Source organism: Astyanax mexicanus, chromosome 12, assembly GCF_023375975.1.
Source record: "Astyanax mexicanus isolate ESR-SI-001 chromosome 12, AstMex3_surface, whole genome shotgun sequence".
Taxonomy (NCBI): domain Eukaryota; kingdom Metazoa; phylum Chordata; class Actinopteri; order Characiformes; family Acestrorhamphidae; genus Astyanax; species Astyanax mexicanus.
This window is the reverse complement of record NC_064419.1, coordinates 12,358,150-12,383,829: the sequence shown is the minus strand read 5'-3', so window position 1 is coordinate 12,383,829 and position 25,680 is coordinate 12,358,150. Positions and strand designations below refer to the sequence as shown.

The window sequence follows — 25,680 nt, the reverse complement described above, 5'->3', positions numbered from 1 at the left end:
AGCATCAGTGGTGGAAATTCAGATTCAGAAATTAAAACTTGGAGAAAATCGATTGTCATAAAAGCACATCGTCCTTAACTGTAAATTCTAACTAATCGATAAAATCGCAAAATCGCCCAGCTCATTAGTTCATGATTTTTGCACTTTTTGAGCCATGCAAGGTGTACTTTTCCTGTCATTACGATAGCAAAAAAACACTGACACGCCTTAAATCAAGCTGCATGGCTCGCCAATAGATCACTAAAATAGGACCCCATATCAACAAATGTGAAGAAAGAAAAAGCCAGTGAGGATAAAAGCAGTTGAATCGTATAGTCATCCAGTATGATGTGGACACAAAAGATATGTTATATTGATTGTTCCTATTACTGTTTTGGGTCAAAACCTTTAAAACATTAACCATTGAGCCACTTACTGAATATACATTATGCCTTTGTAAATACTGTAATATATGTTTCCATATAATCTGATTAGTCTATAGTAGCAAAGTTATATGGTTTAACACAAAAAAAACTGTCAACAAAACGAACAAAGCCAAAGTCACAATAGCGCTGAGTGGGTTGAGAGTGGGTTGGGGTGGAGTGGCAGCCCACAGGTTGAGAACCTCTGCATATTGAAGTAGTTTCTCATTCAAATTGATTGCTATTTATTAAATATGTGAATATTTAAACAGTTTAGAAATGGCTCCAATTTCAGGCTCTACAAGCTTCTGGTCTGCTGAGTAGAAGATGGGAAAAAAGATAAAGGCAATTTATTTTACGATCCTCAGTCAATAATTTATTAATGCAGTCTCTGAAGAAGCAATACAGATGCAAAATACATGATGTGAATGAGGTTCCTCTCCCTCTACAGGTTTTATTACAGGGCGAGGGATGACCGCTTCATGCGGCGCCCTGGCTTCGGCCTGAGGCTCCACCGGCTCCATCCGCTTCCCAGAGCCCCGTCTCTTCGGCTGAGGGCCAGATCCAGGAGCCCCACCCTGGTGCTGAAACACAAGGTCATACAGTCTTCCTCACCATCGCCTAGCCAGCGCTCGGAAAAGAGGTCAGAGAAGAAGAGCTCGTCCACTACACTAAGAGAACACAAGCCTAATACTCCAGGTATGCATTAGTCAATGGTGGATTATAGTACTTCAAACCTGTATTTTTGTGTGAGCTATTACTTTTTTTAAATTATAATAAATATTCTTAATTCAACCACATATAACACTGTGTAGCACTGACATAGTAATTATTATATAGTTACTATTATTAAGAATCATCTTAATGATGGTAATCGTAATAACGACATATTTAAAATAAAAAAAGGATGTAAAGCATGGTAATAGATTAAGAATAACAATACAAAAGTAACATATGTGCTTGAGAAAAAGATTAATCTCCTGTGTGAAAGTGGGAGTGCAATTCTAAACCGTGTACTATGGTAGCTGTGTGCTCAGTAGAGCTGGGGGAGAAAGCTGCTCTTCTCTGCTTCTCGTGCAGAAACATGGAACTTGGAAAAGAAACGAGTTTTATACCTAAAACAACATCAAATTTAACCAGCTCTGATTAACACATATACACCCCAATCACCGCTACAGCTTCAGCTGTAGAACAGTGTAAAATGCTGGAAATGCAGACCCTTTTGTTCTGTTTTTAGGTTAAATCACTACATTTTTTAAACATTATATTATGTATAGAACACAATTTTAAGTCTTATTAAATAAGTAAATCAAGGTTCTATGAAATTAAGCCACTTTTGCCTTGATCGTGCATGGATGAAGATTAACAGTTATCTTGTGTGTCTTCAATTTTCTAATAATTGGACAGGTGTGTTTTACACAGGTAACAAGATCAAACAGTGCAGAATAAGAGGAATAGCTTCCTAAAGAAACACTAACAGGTCTGTGAAAGACAGAATTTGTACTGTTTGCTGGTGATTAAATATTTATTTCATGCAATAAAATGCCAATTAATTATTTAAAGCTCACCTTCCGTCGTTTTTTCTTTCATTTTAAAATGTCTAGTTGTGGTCTCTAGTATGAATGAATGACATGTGAGCCATTTTTGTAAAAAAAAAGTGCTCAGGTGTCTCTGTATAGCTCTTTTTTAATGGACTGTTTTAGGGGTGTGTCCAAAATGACCGGATTCCAGCTTTGCTCATGAATATTCATACATGCAAACAGCATGCAAATATCTCTCCTCTGATTGGCTTGGAGCACTGCGACGCCCCTCCACCGCTCTGCTGCTCACTGCCTCCCACCTCCTAACTGATGAGCGGTGATGTTGCGTCGCTTCAGCTCCGCCTCTGGGAGTTTCTCGAGCCAAGGTGGGCTGGTCTGTGAGTTTCTGCCTACGTAGGCAGAAAGATAATTCAAAATTCACCCGTTTTTCGGAGGGGGGGAGGGGGGATTTCTTTGCTTAGCTCCTGCAGACAATGGGGGCTGCAAAACAGTTTAATGTGCAGGTGTACACATTCAACTCGGAGAGACCTACTGTATTCCACAAAAAACAAGAAAAATCGGATTTTCGCGGAAGGTGAGCTTTAAGGATTATTTCAGGATTTAGTTTTTTTTTAGTTTCTGTCTTTTAAGGTTAAAGTGAACCTGCGATAAAAACCTCTTGATAAAGATTTCTTCATTCTTTGTAGGTGTAAAAACTTGCTAAATCTTTAGCGTATCAAATACTTATTTTCTCCACTATATGTGCTCATTTAGCATGCACACCTTCCTCACTCCCAGTCTCAGGTGCACCAACTCTTCATAAACACTAGGAGGCAGCAAAACAGTGAATAACACACCACTCAAGTGAAGATGGCTGCTTGTAAGCATGCCCCCGCTGTGAAAGTGTTTTTCTCTGCACTCATCATTATGCACTCCATCCAGCAACAGCTGCGTTGCCTGGGAAGAAAATAGCTCGATTAATTGAATTCGGAATCTCCAGAACCACCAAGCAGCCTTTCAGTAATAATATATATGTATATTTAGCCGCGTTCAGATATCCCACAGGCCGCGTTTCAATCAGCGGCAGAATATAGCGCACCTATAAAAAGGCTCTCATCAACGACGGTGCGTTCGCACAGAAGGGTCTTAAGATTATGAAAGCGTATGGAATATTGTTGATTTACAGACTGTCTGTTACAGTCAGCCAAGTATAGAACAATGTCCCCAGGCAGCTTTCCAGCTCAGACGTCTTGAGAGGCAGGTGTGTTAACTCAGCAACATGGCAACGCAGCCCCCGGCTTGCTTGTCCAGAGACCTGCTGGGTTCATTTTTGACGGCAACAAAAAAACAAAAAGAAACAAAAAGGAACATACAGTACATCTGTGACGATGCAAATCCATGCACCGTATGTCGAAATGTTTGTGGACATCCCTTCTAATGAAGGCGTTCTGATACTTTTAGTAGCAGCTACTTATTTCATAGATGCACACACACAGCTTATCTAGCACCTGTTGACAATTATTCAACCCACTCATTAGTACACCCCTTATGACTTAGTAATGCCCCAACACACCAGGAAGGTGTAGAGTGTCACGGCCTCGCTCTGTTCCCGTGTGTTTCTCCTGTAATTTTCCGTCACGTGTGTCTAATTTGTAGCTCCGCCCCTTCCCCAGGTGTTCAGTGTTTCATGTTCCTATATATAGTACACTTTAGTCCATGTTTAGCCGTCGGTCTTTGCACCTTCCCGTGTTGTCTGTCTCGCCACGTTTACGTTATAGCTGATTTCTCGTTCCTTGGTTATTTGTATTATCACGCTTTTGTTTATTTCTAGTCACGTTCATTTCCTGTTTGTTTCATTCTTTGTTTTGTACATATTTACGTATTTATCCTTTGTATATATATTCCCTAGCCCTGTTTTGTTATTATCTGTTTAGTTTAGTCACTTATCTGTTTTACGTTACTCCTTGTTTGTTTGTTTATGTACATATATATCTGTTATTCCCTTATTTGTTTATTTGTTTATTTGTTATTAATTAAAGTCTTGTTCTTACCCGCATATAAATCCGCCTCCCGTCTGTTTCCCGCGTTACATAGAGAAGCACATGCCTCCTCCGATACATGTGAAGTCAGCCACCACCTCTTTTTGAACTGCTGCTGATACAGCAGCAATGCAGAGTAGCATCACATCGCGCTATTGGAGGATAGCGTCACCATTTGCAGTGATGTGCAGAGAGAGTGCCATCTTTCCACTCAGAGAGAGCAAATCCATTTGTACTCTCTCAGGGCTCCAGCAGCTGATGGCAAGCTACATGAACACAATTCGAACCAGCAATTTCATACCGATCATAGTGGCAGCACTTAGCCCGCTGGACTATTTAGAGCCCTGATACTGTGCTACATTTTATTACAACACATAAAGCAAATTTTGTGAAGCACGTATAACTTGTAACAGTTACTGTATATGTAAAAAAAACTCAAATTTGCAGTGTTTAGTGGAGCATGCGAATGAAGCTGGTGAGGCAGGCAGTGCCCCACTAATGACCCCCCGATGCCAGGGCTGAAGTGTGTATCTGTAGACGGCTGCTGTAACCGGCCGAGTCTTCAGTGTGTTGTGGTATGAAATGGCGACAGGGCTGATTAGATGCCATCTCATGTAGGTTCCTCTATCTCTATCTCTATCTCTCTTATTCTGTCCCTTTTCTCACTCTCCCTTCCTCTTTCCATCGCTCGTTTGCTCGTTGTGCCTGTGAGATATGCAGAGATGAGGGTGAGTCATTGCTTTTGTGCTGTATGTGTGTGTGTGTTATAGAGCGCGAGAGAGAGCATGAGCGAATGTTTTGTGTATGTGAGTGGGAGAGAAACGAAGGTGTTTTTGTGTGTGTATGTGAGAGAGAAAGAGAGAGAGAGAGAGAGAGAGATTTTAAGCATCTGGGAAGAGAGCCAGTATATAGCAAGCAGCCCAAGCACTCAAAATGTTGCGAGGCAGATTCTCCAAATCACACCCCACAGATTTTCTTAAAGCAGCCCAAGGCCTTCGTTTCCTCCCTTACCTTTTAAAGCTTCTAATCCCCACAGCTGCAGGCTGATAATTCAGTCATTAATGATCACAAAGCAACCTGCATCACCGCTGTTACTCATTATGTAATCATCTTCTTATCATTCATTTTCTGCAGGATTTGGTGGCAGCGAGCCCGTTCTGCACTTTTTGGGAAATAAACATCACACCAACTCTGAAATGTTCAACGGATTAGCATATGTGATTAATGTTGGCTTGCGTACAGTGTTTCATTAGATATTTACGCGCTACAACCGTTTTTGTATAATTATTAATAAATGTGTGCATCCCTATTAAAGGTGCTGGTAACACTTTATAATAACTTTTAGTAATATACCATTAACTAATGACTTATAACTGTTATTTTTAATTTTTTTTAATTTTTTATTTTATTTCAGATTTTTCCCATTTTCTCCCCAATTTACACAGCCAATTACCCAACGTACTCATTAGGACTCCCCCTATCACTAGTGATGCCCCAACACACCAGGAGAGTGAAGACTAACACATGCTTCCTCTGATACATGTGAAGTCAGCCAGCGCTTCTTTTCGAGCTGCTGCTGATGCAGCATTGCTGAGTAGCATCACAGCGCAGCGACAGAAGCTCACAGATGCCCTGTGCTGCAGACATCACCCTAGGAGTCATGTGGGGAGAGAGCGCCATCTACCCACCCGGAGGGAGCAGAGCCAATTGTGCTCTCTCTGAGCGCCGGCAGCTTGATGGCAAAGCTGCATGAGCGGGGGTTTGAACCTGCGACCTCCTGCTCATAGTTGCAGTGCTTTAGACCGCTGCACCACTCAGCGGCCATTTTTCACATTTTAAGAAACTAAAAAGTTGCTATCACATTTGTAAATACTAATGAACGCATTGGCAACATGAACTGCAATTGATAAACATTTGCCTAGTTTAAAATTTGCAATTACTAGCAATTTATTAATGTTCAAATTCTGATGAGCTAATGATTTACTAACATTTTTCATATAAATATAGTATCAGGTCAAAATTTGAACACACCTTCTCATTCAATTTCTTTTATAATTTATTTTTTTCTTACATTGTAAATGAATATTAAAGTGATCCAGACTATAAAGGAACACATAATGAATCATGTAGTAACTTAAAAGTGTTAAACAGACCAAAATACTCTGTAAAGCATTTAGGTGCTCTTATCTGAGGGTTAAGCTGTTATCTTGCATTTTTTGAGGCTGGTAACTTAACTTATCCTGTACAACAGAGGAAACTCTTGCTCTTCCTTTCCTGCAGGGCAAGCCATGGTTAGCAGCGCTTAGCTCTAGTAAATGCCGCCCAACAGCACTACACTGAGGAACCCTGAGTGTTCCGGTTAGCCAGGGCACTATCAGCTAGTGGTTCTTCCCAAGTATCATGGAAAACACGCAGACTACAGTCTGATTTACTCACCGCTGAATGATAAAAGAGTCATACTGGCATACTGAGTGCACCTAGTAGTGTGAAACATGTATACTACACTCACTATTACTTGTGAAAATTCACACACTATGCCCTTTAATTTAACACAAATAAAAATTGATGCTGAAACATGAAATTACGACGCACTTTACCAGTAGTTACATTGTTATTACATGATTATTAATATGTAACTACACAGTTATTAGAGAAACTGATTATAATGTGGGACCAAAATCTACTAACCAACAAAAACAGACTCACAGAAGAGTGAAGCTGTGGACAGTGAGTACTGACTGCAGTGTTTTCATTACAGTAAAGTCTGTAGCTTCCTCTGTCAACTGTCATTTTTAGAGGGTCATGTAAAAACAAGAGTCCAGAGAGTTTTTGAGCCCCAATAAATAAGAAAATAACAGGCCAAATGTTGTGTCTTTTTACTTTTTTAAACAGTGTAATTATGTCGTGTTCTGTGTGCAAGTAATGAATCATTTCGACACTGGCTGTCTGGCTGGCACCCAAAATAGTTTCTCAAATCCCTAATTCTGTTCAGAATTATGGGGCTGTCATTTTATTGGCTTGTTTTATATTAACTTGCTTATGTTCTGCTTGGTTGGGTGGAACAAAAAAAAAAAAAAAAAAAAATCAGTGTAATACCCAACCTGGCATTAATCTGTTATATGAACTATTTACACTCTCTGTTTACAGTCTAACCAGATAGCAAAATAACTCATGGTACCTTTCTGGCCTGTAGTTTGTTTATGTATACTTATATGTATACATGATTATTGTATATATTGTATTCTGTATACTATATACTGTATATATGTATATAGTTATTAGATACATTTATAATAAGTGTCTCTAATAACTGTGCAGTTACACATTAACAATCATGTAAAAACAGTGTAACTACTGGTGAAGTACACAGTAATTGCACTTGTCAGCGTCAATTTTGACTTTTGTGTTTAAAAGAGCATAGTGTGTGTGTAGTATAAGTTGTGTATATATTTTGTGTGTAGAATGCAGCTTTGGGAAAAATTAAGAAACCACTTCAGTTTTTCATTTTGCTATTTATAGGTTTATATTTGAGTAAAATGAACATTGTTGTTTTATTCTATAAACTACAGATAACATTTCACCTAAATTTTAAATAAAGATATTGTAATTTAGAGCATTTATTTACAGAAAATGAGAAATGGCTGAAAAAAACATGCAGAGCTTTCAGACCTTAAATAATGCAAAGAAAACAAGTTCATATTCATAAAGTTTTAAGAGTCCAGAAATCAATATTTGATAAAATAACCCTGGTTTTTAATCACAGTTTTCATGCATCTTGGCATGTTCTTCTCCACCAGTCTTACACACTGCTTTTGGATAACTTTATGCCTTTACTCCTGGTGCAAAAATTCAAGCAGTTCATTTTGGTTTGATGACTTGTGATCATCCATCTTCCTCTTAATTATATTCCAGAGGTTTTCAATTTGGTAAAATCAAAGAAACTCATACTTATTAAGTGGTCTCTTATTTTTTTTTTCCAGAGCTGTGTTCTTCAACAGCTTTTGTGTAGTATGTAATTAGGGCTGTGATTATTTTTGAACACTAAAAATTACCATCCAGATTTCTTTATACGAATATGGATAAAACCTTCAACTATGTCTAACTGACAGTAATTGATCTTTATATATACATATATACAATGATCCCCATACAGTACTTGCCATGGAATGGTGGTGTGTAGGCCTGTCACGATAATTACATTATCGATTTATTGTACAATAAATGGACATGACCTTAATAATATTTGATAATTGTGATTATAATGGTCTGGTGTGTTTATTTGTATGTTTATTCACATATATAACACTGGGAACAGTATTTTTGCCGGTCATGCTAAATGGCCAATCAATGCTTCAATGACTTTGACTCCATTTAATGGTCTTAAAAAGACAATAATATTATTTATCGCAATAACTTCTTGCACAATATATCAACCACACAAACATTTTATTGTTGTTGATTTAATTGTTGAGATTGTGAATTAAATAGTAGTTTAAACACTAACCATACCATGAGTATAGGCAAACTATACATACAGCTGCTAGAGCTAAGGCATTTTTAGTTGTGCTAAGAATAATTTGATTGCAAATTTTCTTTAAAAAATAGTAATTTCAAAAAAAACAAAGTACTTTAAGTAGATGTAATAGTAATGTGTTTCCAAGATATTTTGGATCATTTGAATTGAAATAATATTGAGCAAAATACCTCATATTGAAGCATATTTGAATTGAACATGAATGAAACATAACTCTTTTTTTTCTCTCTCTCTCTTTCTCTTTCTCCTTCTCCTTTTCCTATTTTGCAGACCACTCCCGGTTCTCTTCGGCAGTTTCTGAAAGACCACAGATGTCATTCACAGTAAGAGACCACTGATTCTGTTTTATCCCACATTTCCAAATCCCACTAATCTGTTTATTGAAAGAATAAGTTTTGACTGGTACTGTAACTGTAATGTAGACCACACATGACAGCATGATATTGTACCCCGCACTATGACACCAGAACATCTGGATGTTTGATTTAGCCTTGTGGAGATACAAGATTTTTGTCCAAAAGTGATGTTATGTAGTGTGATACACTACATGACAAGGGTATAGAGCAAATTTAGACTTGATTATAAAGAATTTCCATAGAATTGATTTATTCTACAGAGGGCCATGGATATCTTTTTTTTTTTTTTATTGGTTAAGCCATCAGTAGCAGCTCTAAAGACATTACATTATCTTTCAAACTAATAAAGAATTAGCAATAGATATAAAAATATCTCATATTTAGATTTTCAGTGGAACATTTTAATTATTTGCCTTCTAAAGTTCTGCATACAGCACAGGCTGTTAATATAGAGCTGTAGTCATATTAAGTGTTCAGAGTCAGAAATGCAAAACAGTGCGGAGAACAATGCATTATTCATTACAAATGTAAAACTGCTACAGACAGGCACAGAATCTACAAATATATCTGTTTAATGCACCAGCTAAAACATGCAATGTCATTTACAACCTTCAAACATTCTGTTTTGTGTAAAATGGCTAAAATTGTCCTTTTACAAAAGCCTTTGTGATTTGCTTTAAGTGCAGTTGCTTTAAGTCTTAAATTCTATGAGAGATGCTTATTGTTATCTTACACCTCGCCAACAGTCATTTCACATCTTCCACCTGCGTTGTTTAAATAGCAACGGTGCCTGTAAATATATCTATGCCGATGGGCATGGTGGGCTATGAGGCATGTTCAGGTAAAATTCTGGCGTATTGATATCAGATAACAGAAAACACAGGCCCTTCACTGACTGAATACAACCTAGACAGACATTAACAGTCAGATGTTTATTGCTATCTTGGCACCCTCCATTTTTACACAAACATGAACACAAACATAATACATCAACAATAAACAGAATACAAAATAAAATAACATTGCTGTTCCTGTAAATGAACTACTAGCGCATCTTCACAGCGTGAACGAGCAACTCAGTTTCCTCTGCTGAGAAGTGTTGGACACATCCAGATAACTGCGCCGTTAAAATAGCAATCCGCCAAAGTCAGAGTGCACCCGGCACTTAAAGGGAATGATGAGCAAGTGACACACTGATTGGTTTATTTCACATTATGCCCAAAACACACCTGTGATTAATTAAGAGAAATAGTGCATGCCTTTTGCACTTTCAAGCCGCGCAAGGTGTACTTTTCCCGTCGTTACGATAGCAAAGACACACCGACACGCCCTAAATTAAGCTGCGTGGTGCATGGTAGATGGCTCGCATATAGATTCCTAAAATAAGGCCTGCAGTATCTTTTACAAACTTCAAACCTTGTGTTTTATGTAGAATGGCAAAAAAAAAAATCGTTTTACAGAAGCCTTTATGATTTGGTTACTAGCCTAGCCTGTGTTAACAGAAGGCTACAGGCTGATAATACTCACTTCTAAATGTCAAAACAGCTAGCAGTTAGCACGGTTAGTGGGTAATGCTAATGCTGCTCCAGTAGTGCTAGCAGGGGTTATTTCAAAAGAGCTAGCAGTTAGCACAGTTAGCGATTAATGCTAATCTTGCTCCAGCAGTGCTAGCAGGGGTTAGCAGCAGATGACAGGCGATAATACTCACCTCTGAATGGAGAAAGTGGTAGCACTTAGCATAGTTAGCAGCTAATGCTAATGCTGCTCCAGCAGTGCTAGCTGGCGTTAACAGCAGGCTTCAGTCCAATAATTCTCACCTATGAACTGTGAAATAACGTGGTGAGTGACTAATGCTAATGCGGCTCCAGCAGTGCTATCTGGGGTTAGCAGCAGGCTACAGGCTGATAATACTCACCTCTAAAATGTGAAAGAGCTAGCACAATTAGCACAATTAGAGGATAATGCTAATGCTGCTCAAACAGTGCTAGGCGGGTTTAGCTGCAGGCTACAGGCTGATAATACTTACCTCTGAAAGGCAAAAGAGCTAGCACTTAGCACGGTTAGTATCTAATGCAAATGCTGCTCAAGCTCAGCTAATTCTAATGCTGCTATGGCAGTGGTATCTGGGGTTAGCAGCAGGCTGATAATACTCACCTCTGAACACCGAAAGAGCTAGCACTTAGCACGGTTAGTGGCTAATGCTAATGCTGCTCCAGCAGTGCTAGCCAGGGTTAGCAGCAGGCTACAGTCTGATTATATTCACCTCTGAACAGTGGATGAGATAGCGCTTAGCAGGGTTAGTAGCTAATGCTAATGCTGCTCCAGCAGTGCTAGCCAAGGTTAGCAGCAGGCTACAGGCTGAAAATACTCACCTTTAAACGACTGGTAAAATTCATACATAAGGTGCCCTGACGATTTGGGGGAAAATTAAAGAAATTAAAGTGTGAAAAATACGGTATTTAATAACCCATAGCATAGTTTAAGCAAGTCCAGGTGAGGAAAATTTATTTCATGCACATTTTTTTGGCGGAATTCTTTTTTTAACATGCAGTAAAAATGAAGTTCTACATTTCTTTCACTCTGAAGTTCACCTCAGACCTTGTTGTATGATGTATTGCTGACAGAATGTAAGAGGGATCAGTGAATGATGTCTGCTGTGGAGATCCTGACTCTATGCATTTTCACCCACGCTTCATCAGCAGCCCTTTCAGAATCCAGGAGTTACAGAGACGGTCCTGGAGTCTGAACCAGGGTTTGAACTGTGTGACTGCTTGATGTACTTAGAAAGGGCTGAGCAGAGCGTGGGCTCCATGGCTCCATGTACGCAAACAGAGGACGTCATACAGCGATCCCACTGCATTTATCATAGGAATGTAAACAATTCAAACCTCCAAAACAACACTGTCTGGAGCCAGTCTTTAATACCTGCTTTTAACTCTACGCAGCTGTCTGGAGCTTACATCAGAGAATAACCAATCCGACATTTATTCAGTTTACATATTATTTCTGTAAATATATAATAATATCTAATTCCTGAAAAATGTAATGTTGTTTAGAGATGAACCCACTGGTGTCCATTAACTCAACTTACTAAATTAAGTAGAATGTGCTAGCTGAATTCCATAATTGACCTGTGTGTACATTTGTTTTGTCTCTGGAAAGGTTTTCATAAAGAGAAAACATATATTTTAATACTCATTTAGCTCAACTGATCATATAGGAGCACTTAGTTTGAATTAATGAAGTTACAACCCACAGACTTTACAATCATGTTTTATACATAATTATTTATACTCAGCATTCATCCACCCACACACAGCGGTAAGAAGTGGCAGCCAATCACACACAGCATACTCTTAACCGAAAACGGCTACCTACTTGAAGGACTGACCCAGCTGACCAGATGCCAATCTATATCTGGGCATATAGTCACACACACATTCACACACTGGACTGTGGGAGGAAATTATTGACTTACTTACTGTTATAATCTGGTGAAAATCTCAATTGGGGGTGTGTCATATCGTATGCAATAGTATTGCCAAATAAACCTTAATATTTATTTTTTGCAGTAGTGTATTTGTGAAATATATTTTTCTATATTCAGTGTTTGTCATATCGGCAAGAATATCAATATTTTACAACCATATTACAAACTTCTACTCGTTATCATGTTTCACTACACCCCAAGTCCATTTCACACCCAATTTCTCCTTGGCCATGAATGTTAAGGGTGGCCTTCCGCTAAAATCCACTTTTCTTGTTCACATCAGTTTTATATGCTTTGCTCAATAATTTAGAGATAAGGAACAAATAGTTAGAATTTGTCTATAGATCAGTTCTGTTTACACTAGTTAAAAGCAAAAATCCACCGTGGGCTTAGCCAACTTTACTTTCTGGACCTGGATTACCCACCTCTGTGTGTAACTATAGTTTACATAGGATCTCCGGTGGATTTTACGTTTTACATAGACTCTAAAACTAGCTTAAGAGGGTGAACTGCACTCAGCAGGGCATTACACATAACGTAACATTGCAAAGGCTGTTATTAGTGTAAAAATGTCTTTATTTAAAATGTTTCTAACTGTTGTCCATCTCACTGCCTTACAGTGCTGTTAGCCAATTAGAGGTGATATGTTTGCATGTATGAATATTCATGAGCAAGAGCCGAAATCCTATCATTTCTCCCCTCCCACTCCTCCACAGGAATAAAACACTGTTATACAGGATCACCAGAGCACTTTTTGTCACAAAAAACAGCTCACATTGCATTTATTCATACTAGAGACCAAAGTAGACATTTTAAAATGATTGAAAAAACTATGGAATGAGACCTTTAAATCAGAGGAAAGTGCTGGTCTGTTCTGCCCCCGAAGGTTCCCAACATTATCTGATCTCGAATATTATACTTTTAGATCTTTAAGTCTTTTGAGCTGCCCTGGTCTGTATGTTTGTAATTTAACTAAACATCTACCAATAAACATTTGATTTTGTAATAAAATTAGAATATTATATTGTTTTGTTTCTAGTTTGTCAGTCCCATGCATCACATTAACCACATAAGATGATAAATAAAGTGATAAAACATAAAATAAAACATTTTAAACAATATTATGTACTTATTTTTGTCAGATTAGCACTTATGTAAGTAAGAGAACATATAGAAAGTTAGGATTATTAGGTCCATTAGCAGAGAAGCACATTATCTTTAGTCTTCTGCAAGACAAACACATATTTTATATATTTATTCAGTGGTGTGTTGTGGCTAGTGTTGTGCTTAACCTCACTGACCCCTGAAGTCATGTGGTCTGTAGTGGTAAATGTGTGTTGTGTTATTAAAGTAAAATTAAAGCTACTGCTACTGTTCAGTAAACGGGTTTAAACAGAGTCCAAATATTTACCACATCACTAGATACACTAGATATTGATTTATCAGGCTGTGACTGCATTATTTATTTGCTCAGAATTAAACATCTCTCTCTCTCTTTCTCACTTTCTCTCTTTCTCTCTCGCTCCCTCTCTCACTTTCTTTTTAATCTCTCTTTCTAAATCTGTTCTCCTCACGACTTTTTATTACTATTAATTTTTTCTCTTTGTTTTTTCTCTCTCTCTTTCTCTTGCTATCATCATTTCTCTTTCTGTATTTGTTTCTGTCTACATGTTTCTCTTTTATTATTATATCTCTCACTCTCTTTTTCTCTGGCTGCCCGTTTTTTCTCTTTCTGTATCTTTCTGTTCTCTTTCTTTTTTATCTTTTATTTATAAACATCTGTCTTTCTATATATCTTTATTCTATTGTCAATTCTATTTGTTTTTCTGCCTCTTTATCATTCCATTTTGTTTGTCTCATTCTTTTTCTGTATCTTTCTATTCTCTCTCTCTTACTTGTTTATCTCTCTCTGCATTTCTCTCTATCTATTTTCTATCTTTCTACATATTTTCTCTTTTTTCTGCCTCTCTTTCTCTCTTTATCACACTGTCTGTTTTTCTCCTCATCTCTTGTTCTTCTTGTCTCTTGCTTCCTCTCCTTTTCTCTTTACGTTTTCTCTGTTTATTTATATTATTTTATTTGTCTATTTTTTCCTCTTCACATCTGTCTGTCTTTCTGTACTTTTCTTCTCTGTATTTAACTCTGTATCTATTTTTGTGTCTCATGTTTATTTATTCTTTCTCTATTTGTTTGTTGTTCTATTTGTCTGTTTTTTCTCCTTCCTCCTCTTTTCTCACCTGTCTGTCTGTCTGTTTCTCTTTGTTTTTGTTCTGTATCTTTTTTCTTACTCTCATTGTATTATATTTTACTGTGTCTGTTTATCTTTATTTTCTTTCTGCTTTTTCTGTATCTCACTTTCTCTCTCCGCATTTTACTCTATATTAATTTTCTTTTTCACATCTATCTATTTATTTCTGTTCCTTTTTTTCTATTTGTCATTCTGTTTTTTTCCACTCTTCTTATCTGTCTGTCTTTCTGTATCTTTCTCTGTGTATTTCTCTTTTGTGTCTCTCTGTGTATCTGTTTTTGTTTTTCTTTCTGTATCTGCTTCTCTTTTGCACTCTTTTTTCTCTTTGTATTTCACTCTATATCAATTCTTCTTTTCATAAATATGTTTTTCATTTCTGTTTGCGGTCTTTTGTTCTTTATTTCACTCTTTCTCTATTTATGCGTTTAATTTGTCTATTTGTGCTTGTTCTTTGTTTCCTTACATCTGTCTGTCTTTCTGTATCTTTCTCCATTTTTATCTTTTTTGTTTTTATCTTTCTATCTCTTTCTGTATCTGTTTTTCTCTCTTACTGTCTGTGTGTACATCTCTCTTTTTCTTTCTGCACCTCTCTCTCTCTCTCTCTCTCTCTCTCTCTCTCTCAGGTCACTCAGGAAGGGCAGGTATGCAACAGTAGAGACTCTCTCTCCTCGGTCACTCGCGCAGCTGCCAGAAACAGAGCCATCCAGAGAAAGAGAGAAGAGATAGAGGAGGTGAGTGTGCAGAGTTGTGAGTGTGTGTGTGTGTGTGTATGTATGTGAGTGTGTGTGTGTGAGTGCGTGTGTGTGTGTGTGAGTGTAAGTGAATGTTTTCATCGGCCTGAGAGAGGGGCAGCTTGAAGAACAAGGCCTTTATTGTAAAACACTGGAAACACTGAGCAAATTTCAATCAGAAAATAATGGTTTATTTTATCATTTATTTTATTTGATTATATAAATTGTGGCGGCTCCATCAGCCCCAATTACATTGAGGAGTCGCCTCGGTGGTCCAGAGACAGAGCTTCGGCCCTGCGAGCTCGTCCTGCAGCTCGCCCTGCGAGCTCGTCCTGCAGCTCGTCCTGCAGCTCGTGTTTTTTTTTTTTTTGCTCTGGTGAAAAGCAAGCAAAGCACACGGGGGTATGACTCAGATAGCAGAATGAAAATTATGCTACACACACACACACACACACACACACACACACACTTTTTCTCGCTCTTTCTGTCGTCCAATCTCTATGGTTACCACAAGGCAGACAGTAGGTGCTGTTTTGAAGTGATCTGGCAGCAGGTAGATTCTGTAAGAAACACACACACACACATAGCAATCATTCACTTTATTACCCTGTATACTAATACTGGGCACGGCGGGCCTCCCTTCGCTCTTAAAACAGCCTCAGCAGCCTCCATTATTTGTGACATGGATTCCACTAGATGCTGGAAGCATTCCTTTGAGGTTCTGCTTCATGTTGACATGATTGCGTCACACAGTTCCTGCAGATTTTTCAGCAGCACTTTCATGCTGTGAATCTCGAGTTCAGACTCTGCAGGCAAGCATACAAATAAAAAAGCTTCAAATTTAGACCAAAAATTAACAGTCTGATAGGAAAACATATCCTCAACTGTCCTGTATTGGTGGTCCTGTGTCCACAGCAGCCTCAGCTTTCTGTGCTTGGCTGAAAGACGTGGAACCAGACAGGGTCCTCTGCTGTGGGAGGCAGACACGTTGAGACAAGGCAAGCATATAAATCAATTGCCTAGTTCCCCGAGCTAAATCTAAAAGACTCTTATACATGCCATACATGAGTTTATTTTAAGGAAATATTAAACTACTCCCAAAAAAGAGTAAAATGCTTAGAAACGAAAAAAAGATTACTTAATAAAGTCCAAATAAAATAAAAAAGGTGAATAGAACAAGATCTTCTTATCGTTTTTATTATACATCTTTGCATTATTGAGATCTAGCCTTGATGACTTTTATTATGAAGCCACATACATACACACAGATATACAGTAATTACATTATCCACCACCTGGTGCCTACACAACTTGAATTGACTGTTTTTGGCAATTTGGTTACCTAGTACTTTTTACTACTATAAAAAAGGTCACTTCCAAGCAAGCCAAGTGCCATCAGCATCAGATGTAAAAAAAAAACTTTGCTGAGTGCTGATTGGATGGAGAAGATCAGTCTATGTGACGCAATACTGATATCCAGCAGAAACTAGACGTTTGTAAAGTCTCTGAGCTGCAGAACAGATGAAAGTTTAATCCCACTCACAATGACAGCGTGTAAAATTAGACATAGTCTATTAAGGTTCCTGGATTGGTGGATGGTGAAAGAGTGCAAAACATGTTAAAACATGTTAGACTGGTAAGATTGTCTCCATCACTTTGTGTTTAATTCCCTGTGTTTTTGGGACGTGCAGAAAGTCTCTCTAGATTGACCTGGTGAACATGTGGAGTAAAGGCATTTTGATTGTTGTTTTTACCCAGTGATTACCATACTCAATAATAACAGCTTAATAACACATTGTTTACACTGCAGTTACGTTATATTATCACAGATGATATATAGAGATATATCACACACCTCTAATTCAGAGGGGAGCTGTGGTAGCAGAAAGCAAAGCAGGTAATAACTACCAACAAAAGCCAGTTTAGTTCAGTAAAGTGGATTAATTGAGGTAGCAGGCAGTAGGAAAACAGCAAAATATAAAATCCAGCAAAACCTGTCTTCCAATCTCAGTGTTTACTGCAGGTGAGGTAGAGATGCTGTTTTGAAGTGATGCGGGTGCAGGTCCATGCTGACACAAATCACAAAATGCATAAATTGTGCAATGAAGGACATGCACACAGATACACACACACATCTCAAGGATTTCACGCTGAGAAAAAAATATTTGCTGAGAAAAAACACTGTGTTGATTGACAGTGGATTGCACCATTCAGTGGTGTTTTATGTAACCCGCTATGTAATGCTTTTATGTAACACACTGATCAAACATCATAGCAGGCAAAAACAAATAGATATAAATAGGGTTTCATACCACTCCTGCTGCACTGATGAGGGTGGGTGACTGTGACTGTGTGTGTGTGTGTGTGTGTGTGTGTGTGAGTGTCTAAAAAAATGAGAGTTCAATTTCCTGAGTGTGTGTATTCGGTATGTTTTCTCTACACAAGAACTGACCCCTCTTTATTACACTTACCGTGCTGGATGCCCACTCACATTGTGTCAGACATTCTCTAGCTCTTCATTCGTGGCCATTTTCTTACCACAGGAGTCAGGATGCGCGACATGATAATGATTTATCATTATTATGCTTTTCTAAGCTTTGATTTGCTATCATCTATGCCTTTTCTTTTTTTAAAATCATTAATAATATTTAAAAAATCATTAATACAAATTAGTGTAGTTATCAATATGGACAAACACAACAATCTAATCTTTTTAATACCATTGATTTCAGTAGAAACAGTGAAAACACAGATGTGTCCCAATACATTTGAGGCCATTGTGTGTTACTGCTAAACTGTGCTAAACTGCTAAACTCTGATAAACATATCCTGTACAACCTAAATAAATTCTTTGACAGAATTCTGCCTTCAGGTTTTTCTGAAAAACAGTGAAGGTTAATGGAGAAGAAATGTGTTTGTTATCCTATATGCTAAATAAATAACTAACATGTATAAATGCCTAATTAATAGTATATTAAATTCACTGAAAGCTGAATGAAATGCGTCTGTCGGCACAATTTTAACAGGCGATTGAGGCGAATATAATCTAAATACCTTAGTTTATGATCATGGATTACATAGATCCCTTTTAGACATTAAACAACGCTGAACTAAACTAGAGACATATCAAACTGCCTAGGGTATCTAACAAGTTAGTTAGCTAGCTAATCTAGTTAACAGAGCTGCACTACTTTACGTGCTTAACCTGCGTCCACAAATAGAGTTTACCTTTCTGAAAGTCTTGGTGGTGAGAGAAATGCCTCATAATGTTCGCTGTGTTTATGCTCCGCTGATTTTATCACGCATAGTTTGTTCTCCATTTTAGCGCAGCTAAACTTTTCCCAGCAGTGTTTATTACGGTTAGCGGGAAAGGTGCTGTGCAAATCAGCTGGGGTCTGTGCGAGCGGCTTGGGGGAACCGTTGTTCTGTCAAATTATGCTACCCATCGATATGTGCTTCTTTATGGCACTGCGCATGCGCCGATCAACATTTTTTTTTTGTAAGATTAAATTTTTTTTATGATATTTCCTTAAGTATTAATTTAAAATGAAAGAGAAAGCAGTGAAGCTCTATAGATATACAGAACCAGTCAAAGTTTGGACACACCTTCTTCACCTTCATGATGTTATCCTACATTTTAAATGAATAGTGAAGTGATTCAGACTATGAAGGAACACATAAGGAATCATGTAGAAACTTAAAAGAGTTAAACAAACCAAAATACTATGTGAAGCATTTAGATGCTCTTATCTTGGGTTAAGCTATTAACTTGTGGTTTCTGAGGCTGGTAACTCTGATGAACTTATCCTGTACAACAGAGGGAACTCTTGCTCTTCTTTTTCTTAGGTGGTCCTGATGAGTGCCAGTTTCATCAGTATTATGTTTTTGATGGTCGTTATGGTGACTGAATTTTAAGATACTTTTAAAGTTCTTGACATCCTTCTTTTTGGATCAACTGACCTTAATGTTTTCTTAAAATAATTTAAGTCATTTTTCCTTTACTTAGTTGGGTAGTATAATATAGCACAATCTGAATTAGAACATTACTCAAGTAGAGCTATTCACTGAAAACCAACTCTACCTCTTTACAACTTTACAACTGATGCTCTCAAACTAATTATAAAAGGGCAAGAAATCCAAGTAATTAATTATTGATAAGTTCAGCACAGCTGTTAACTGAAAGCTTGAATTCCAGGTGACTCTAGCTCATAAAGCTGACTGAGAAAATGCAGCAGAAAATGTATACAATATATCTACAATACAAAACATTTAAAAATAATGAAAAAAAAAAAACCTGTCACAATGTCCACATCTCAGTGGTTTTATTGTTATGGTAGGTCAGATATCTTGGTGAAAAAAACACTGTTTTTTTCTTTTATTGTTAGCGTTGTTTCTGAGCTTTGGTGCACTTTACATTTTAATTATTAAAATTGTATAAATCTCCATCAAATTAGCATTTGAGTATTTGAGAAATAAAGTGTGTGCCAGATGCATTGCAAGTCTGTGTGTGTTTTTGTTTCTGTGGGTGTATGTGTGTGTGGCTGTGTGGGTGTATGTGTGTGTGTGTGAGTGAGTGAGAGAGACAGTTTGCATTCAGTGGAAGTGTGAAAGTGTTGGAAAGGTCACAGAGTAATCCTTATGAATTAGTAATATGTGTTTATGTGTGACCGTGTGTGTGTGTGTGTGTGTGTCTCACACACATTTTCACACTGTCTCCTTTGTCACCAGAGACCCAGCATTCTTTACTGGTAATTGAGTAAGGTGTGTGTGTGTGTGTGAGAGAGAGATAATTCAGTGAGGGATATCTTTAGCTTGTCTGATTGGAGAGATTAGCAGGTTTGGTGGGAGCTGCTGATGTTTTCCTAAACGGGAATCTGACCGTTCTGAGTAGAGACTCAGAGACACTCAGAGGATATAGCCTCTTCTCCAGTCTCTACTCAACACTCTATAAACACATTTACTGCTATACACACATTTTACAATTCAAAATAACACTTTATAAACACACTGAACTCAGTTTCTTACACAACACACACAACAGTCTGATATAAAGTCACATGATTTATTATTAAAACACTGACATTCAGAATCACGCAACATCAGCTAATTGGCTAATATATGAGCCACTTGACCACAAACAGCTCGATGTCTGATTATTATTACCACTTTAATTGGGTATTAATCACTATATAAATATCTTTTTTTTCGCGAGTTTATTTTTGTTCACCTCACTGTAAATATATCTGCTGTGCATATGTTGCACTGACTTGTTCGGTGAGAAATGACAGCAGCATGTGTGTGTGTTTGTGTGTGTGTGTGTGTGTGTGTGTATGTGAACAATCAGAAGTATTTTCTACAGTTTGATCTATTGTATTATTATAGTAAAGTTTACTATAGATAAGAGATCTTTACATTATGATCAGCAGTGTGTTACAGTTGGTTAGACAGAAATATGGTAATAAGAATGAAGTGTTGAAGATGAAGATGTTTGGTGTAAAAGTTTGATTTTGATAAAGCTGTATGTAGTTTTGGTTGCAGTTCTTCATTTTCTGCAGTTGACCTGTAAAAGAGGCACACATTTATAGTAGTCAAAAATACCTCATGTGTATTGTTCACATCCTCTAATTGTAAAAAACAATTATAAGCCTACAGTAATTCAGCCTGCTCTCGTATATCTGTATCTCACAGGTGTATCGGCGTGACTGTGACACATTCGGTGTTGTGGTGAAGATGCTGGTAGCGAAGGACCCTACTCTGGAGAGGTCTATCCAGTCGTCTCTAAGAGAGAACCTGCGTGAGATCGGCCTGCGCTGCGTGGAGGCCATGGAGCAGTTCATCCAGGAGTACGACTGCAGAGAGCCGGGAACGCTGCCCGTCCCGCAGCCGCACTGACCTGCGCAGACTGACCTGAGGACAGTCCCTCTCCTGCTGAACGTACTGGAGTAAAATAAAAGAGACTGGAGGTGGAAATAGTCGTAGAAGAAGGGGAGCGACGTTATCGTCACATCAGCTAACGTGATGGGCGGTGTTGTAAAGTTGAAAGCACCTGTCCAGACACTTTTTATGTGAAGGGAAAAGGTGTGTTGTTGGAAATAATACATCACTTATCTCAGTGCTTTAGTGCAGATCATGACTACTATCCATGCGTCCAACAGTGGCGTTTTTTTAGCAAAGCTAAAAGTGTTTCAGCACAAAAACAAGCAGCTCGTGAGGATGAGAATTCATGTTTTACAAATGCTGTATCTTTCTCTCCTTTCGCTTCTGAGATTGTAGATATTAGTGCAAGATTTATATAAATACTAGTGCATCTCAAAAAATTAGAATATCATTAAAAAGTTACTGTATTACTTTCAGTAATTCAGTTCAAAATGTAAAACTCATATATTACGTTTTAAGAGTTCTATTTTAAGAGTTTATTTTCTTTTATTGTTGATGATTATGGCTCACAGCCAATGAAAACCCAAAAATCTGTGTCTCAGACAATTAGAATATTATATAAGATCAATTGGAACTTTTGGCAGTGTGGGCAGTGTGCCAAGTCCTGCTGGAAAATGAAATCCGCATTTCTATAAAAGTTGTCAGTAGCAGAGGGAAGTATGAAGTGCTGTAAGATTTTGTGTGAAAACAAAACTGCACTGACTTTAGACTTGATAATAAAACACAGTGGATCAACACCAGCAGATGACATGTTTCTCCAAACCATCACTGATTGTAGAAACTTCACACTAGACCTCAAGCAGCTTGGACTGTGTGTCTCTCCACTCTTCCTCCAGACTCTGATCTCCTTATTTTACAAATAAAATGTAAAATTTACTGATGATCAGTGATGGTTTGGAGAGACATATCATCAGCTGGAACTGAATTACTGAAATAAAGTTACTTTTCAGTTATATGAATTTTTTGAGATGCAGTAGTAAATAACAATGTTGACAGTTGTTGGAATATATAATAAAAAATAGGGTGAATAAACAAAATGCTTCAATAGTCTGGATAACGAAATAGCACATTGTAAATATTAAGGATGTAATGATTTATAATACAGTGGTGTCTTTTAAGAATTTAGCACATTTTTGTTACATCAAAATATGGGTTTCAATAATGTTTTCCGTTTAATACAGCACTCAACATTATGAAATTACAATTAATAACATGCTGGAAAACTCCTGACTTGGTGATGAATGAAAGAGGAGATGTATGCATATTAATATGATGTGCTATTAGCAGCTACAGCATAGTTATTACTTGATGTGATTCACAAATATACTGCCTCATACCCTTGTTTTTAAGCTTTTAGCCTAAAACAGAGTAAACAAAAACAACTATTACATGGTGTTCTAAAGTAAAATTGTGTATAAAGAAAAAAAAAACGTTTATGTTTACTGTTACGTGTAAAAAAATATGAAATAAAGCAATTATAAAAAAATTGTGAAGTGATAACATTATTTGTGCTTATGCAAGATCCACCCCATCAATTATTACATTTTCACGGCTTATGTTGGTAAAGACTTTTACTATTTCAAGCATTCTGAACCTGTGCTGACAATCAGGCAGTTAGACAGTTGTGCCACCCAAAGAAAACAAAAGTAGATACTCTTTTTTTAAAACCTTGATATTTTGTAAGAAACAACGAATAAGCAGGTGTCCCAATACTTTTGTCCATGAAGTGTAAGTTGGTGATGGATTGAAGTGCATTACTTTAATAAGCATTTAATTAACGCTTGAAAAATACCTGTTTATCCAGACAGCCTTGTGTTAATTGTTGACTGGTCAGGATGATCAATGCCCACAATACCTCAGTGGTTAGTTAGTGGTTGGTTACAGGCTTGTTTTTATATTCCACGCGTCTGCCTGCAGTATACGTTTTTATTACAGTACCAGTCAAAAGTTTGGACACATCTTCTCACTGTTGTTCTGTATTTATTTATTTAATTTATTTTCTACATTGTGGATTAATATTCAAGGTATGAAAACAATTAAAAGACACATGTGGAATTACATAGTAAACTGTAAAAAAAGGGTTAGTCCTCCACATTAATCCCCTGATCTAAACCTGATGAGCTGAGATGGTGATTTGAGGTGATTTTATTGGGATGAGCTGGAGCTTCACAGCGTGAAGAAGGAAAAGCAGCAGCTATTATTCAGCACATCCAGGAACTCCTTCCTTCAAAAAGCTAAAAAAACTATTCCAGGTGACTCTCCCTCATGAAGACACTGAGATTAAAATGCCAAGAGTGTGCAGATCTGTCCTCAAAGATAAATGTGCTCCTTAGAAGAATCTAAAATATAAAACATATTCTAACAGAAAAATTCAGCATGTGTTCCTGTAAAGCTTTAATATAGTCTTAAATATTAAATTTACTATGTAAAAAAAAAAAACATAAAAACAGAGAAATATACTGAATGAGAAGAGATGTGTCCAGACTTTTGACTGGTAGTGTATCTGTCATCTACAAATACCACAGGTGCTTCATTTTTACTAGGCTGTAGAACAGCTGCAATAGAAAGGCATATTTTTGAGCAGGACAACAACCTGCAACCCATTAAACTCATAAAACCCGCTCGCTATTTCACTTTCCCCCCGAGGATTAAAACAATGAACAGGTGCAAAACAAACAAGGCTTTTTACCAAGTTGGTTTAAATGCCAAAATGGCTCACGGTGTGATCCGAGCACTTAAGAAGGATAATGACAGGAAATTAGCATCTACGTAGCTAAAAACAGAGGAAGAAATGCACTTAAGAAACAACTTATTCAGAGGAAACAAGACCAGTCAGTACGTTCATTCGTGTTTCTTAATTTTTCAGTGAGATTCTTCTGCATTCAAACTTTTTTTAAACTAGAGTTTAAAACAACTCTAAGCCCAGATTGGATTACTGTGAGCTGCTGCATGTTCTTTTACTTTCGTTGTTTTTCTTAGTTATGTTTTTTTTAAATGGGTCATTATCAAAATACTTTGCTTTTTAATCACCAAAACCTTTAATTCTTTTGGCTATATATCATATTTGTATTTAAGATTTCAGATGAAATAGAGCAAGCAGAAATCTAATCAAATCTAATGACTTTGATTTATGCTGTATTTTATGTAACTTGCATGTTTTTTATTAATTATTTCTACTTTACACTGTTGTGTAAGACTAAAGTTTTCTTTAGAACATTTAGAACCTGCCCAGGAGTAGCAGATGAAAATTAGACATCTGGTTAAATCTGGCACATTTACATTTTGAAATAAGGATGCTGATTAGTGTGTATTGACCCTGTTATTTAAATAAATAAATCAAATCAATTTACATTTTTACACTGCCTGGCCAAAAAAAAGTTCACACACTCTAATATTTGGTTGGACCGTTTTTAGCTTTGATTGCAGCACACATTCACACATTCACTAAAAAAGGTTCTTATTAATGTCTGGACAGGTCTGGTGAACAATCCATGTGTGAAAATGATGATCTCATGCTCCCTGAACCCTGAACTCTTTCACAATTCCAGCACCATGAATCCTGACATTATCATCTTGGAATATGCTCGTGTCATCAGAGAAGAAAAAAATGCATTGATGGAATAACCTGCTCTATATTCAGTATATTCAGGTAGTCAGCTGAACTCATTGTTTCAGCACGTACTGTTACTGAACCTAGACCTGACCAACTGCAGCATCAACCCCACATTTTATTGGCCTGTTATGCTGAGCTGCAATTGATTCATTTGATTTAGAGTCGCAAGACCTGATTCTTTTTCAATTAAAAAAGAACAGTTACTTGGATTTTATGAAGTTATTTTAAATATAATAATATTTTACCCTGACAAGATGGCCAGCTCAAGCTTTACCTCAGATAAGTGTGAAGAAAATATGATTAAATATTAGGTGGAATTATAATTATTAATTGCTGAACGTGCAGCAGTAAGTCTCTTTAGCCCCTTAGAAATAGAACTTTATCAGTGACAAAAAGGTTTTGATGTCACTGATATCAAAAGATCAAAATTCACAAGATTACAGAATGAGAGGATCTTCACAAAATACACAAAATACAATTATAATATAATTATATTTAAAAAATGTAATTTAGCACTTAACCACAATCTTGTACAGTGTTTTTATATTTGTTTTAAATGTTCTGCATCGCAGTGTGATACAAAATCATCCAAACTACGAAGAAAAACATATGGAACTATTTAATAAACAAAAAAGTGTTATACCAACCAGAATCTGTTTTATATTTTACATTCTTCAAAGTAGCATCGCTTGCCTAGATAGAGACAGCTTTGCACATCTCTGCTGGATTTTCTCAGTCAGCTTTATGAGGTAGAGTCACCTGAAATTCAGGCTTTCAGTTAACAGCTGTGCTAAACTCGTCAAGAGTTAAA

At 37.1% G+C, this 25,680-nt stretch overlaps 1 protein-coding gene across 1 annotated transcript in view; it reads left to right on the top strand.

Moving 5' to 3' along the window:
• LOC103046011 (periphilin-1) overlaps window positions 1-22,726 on the top strand; it is a 30,958-nt gene extending 8,232 nt beyond the window's left edge. Inside the window, exons 3-6 of the mRNA XM_007237029.3 lie at window positions 853-1,100; window positions 8,765-8,817; window positions 15,212-15,319; window positions 21,008-22,726. Coding sequence (XP_007237091.3) covers window positions 853-1,100; window positions 8,765-8,817; window positions 15,212-15,319; window positions 21,008-21,211 — 613 coding nt within the window. The 3' untranslated portion in view covers window positions 21,212-22,726. The remainder of the gene's footprint in view (window positions 1-852; window positions 1,101-8,764; window positions 8,818-15,211; window positions 15,320-21,007) is intronic.
• The last annotated feature ends 2,954 nt before the right edge of the window (window positions 22,727-25,680 follow it).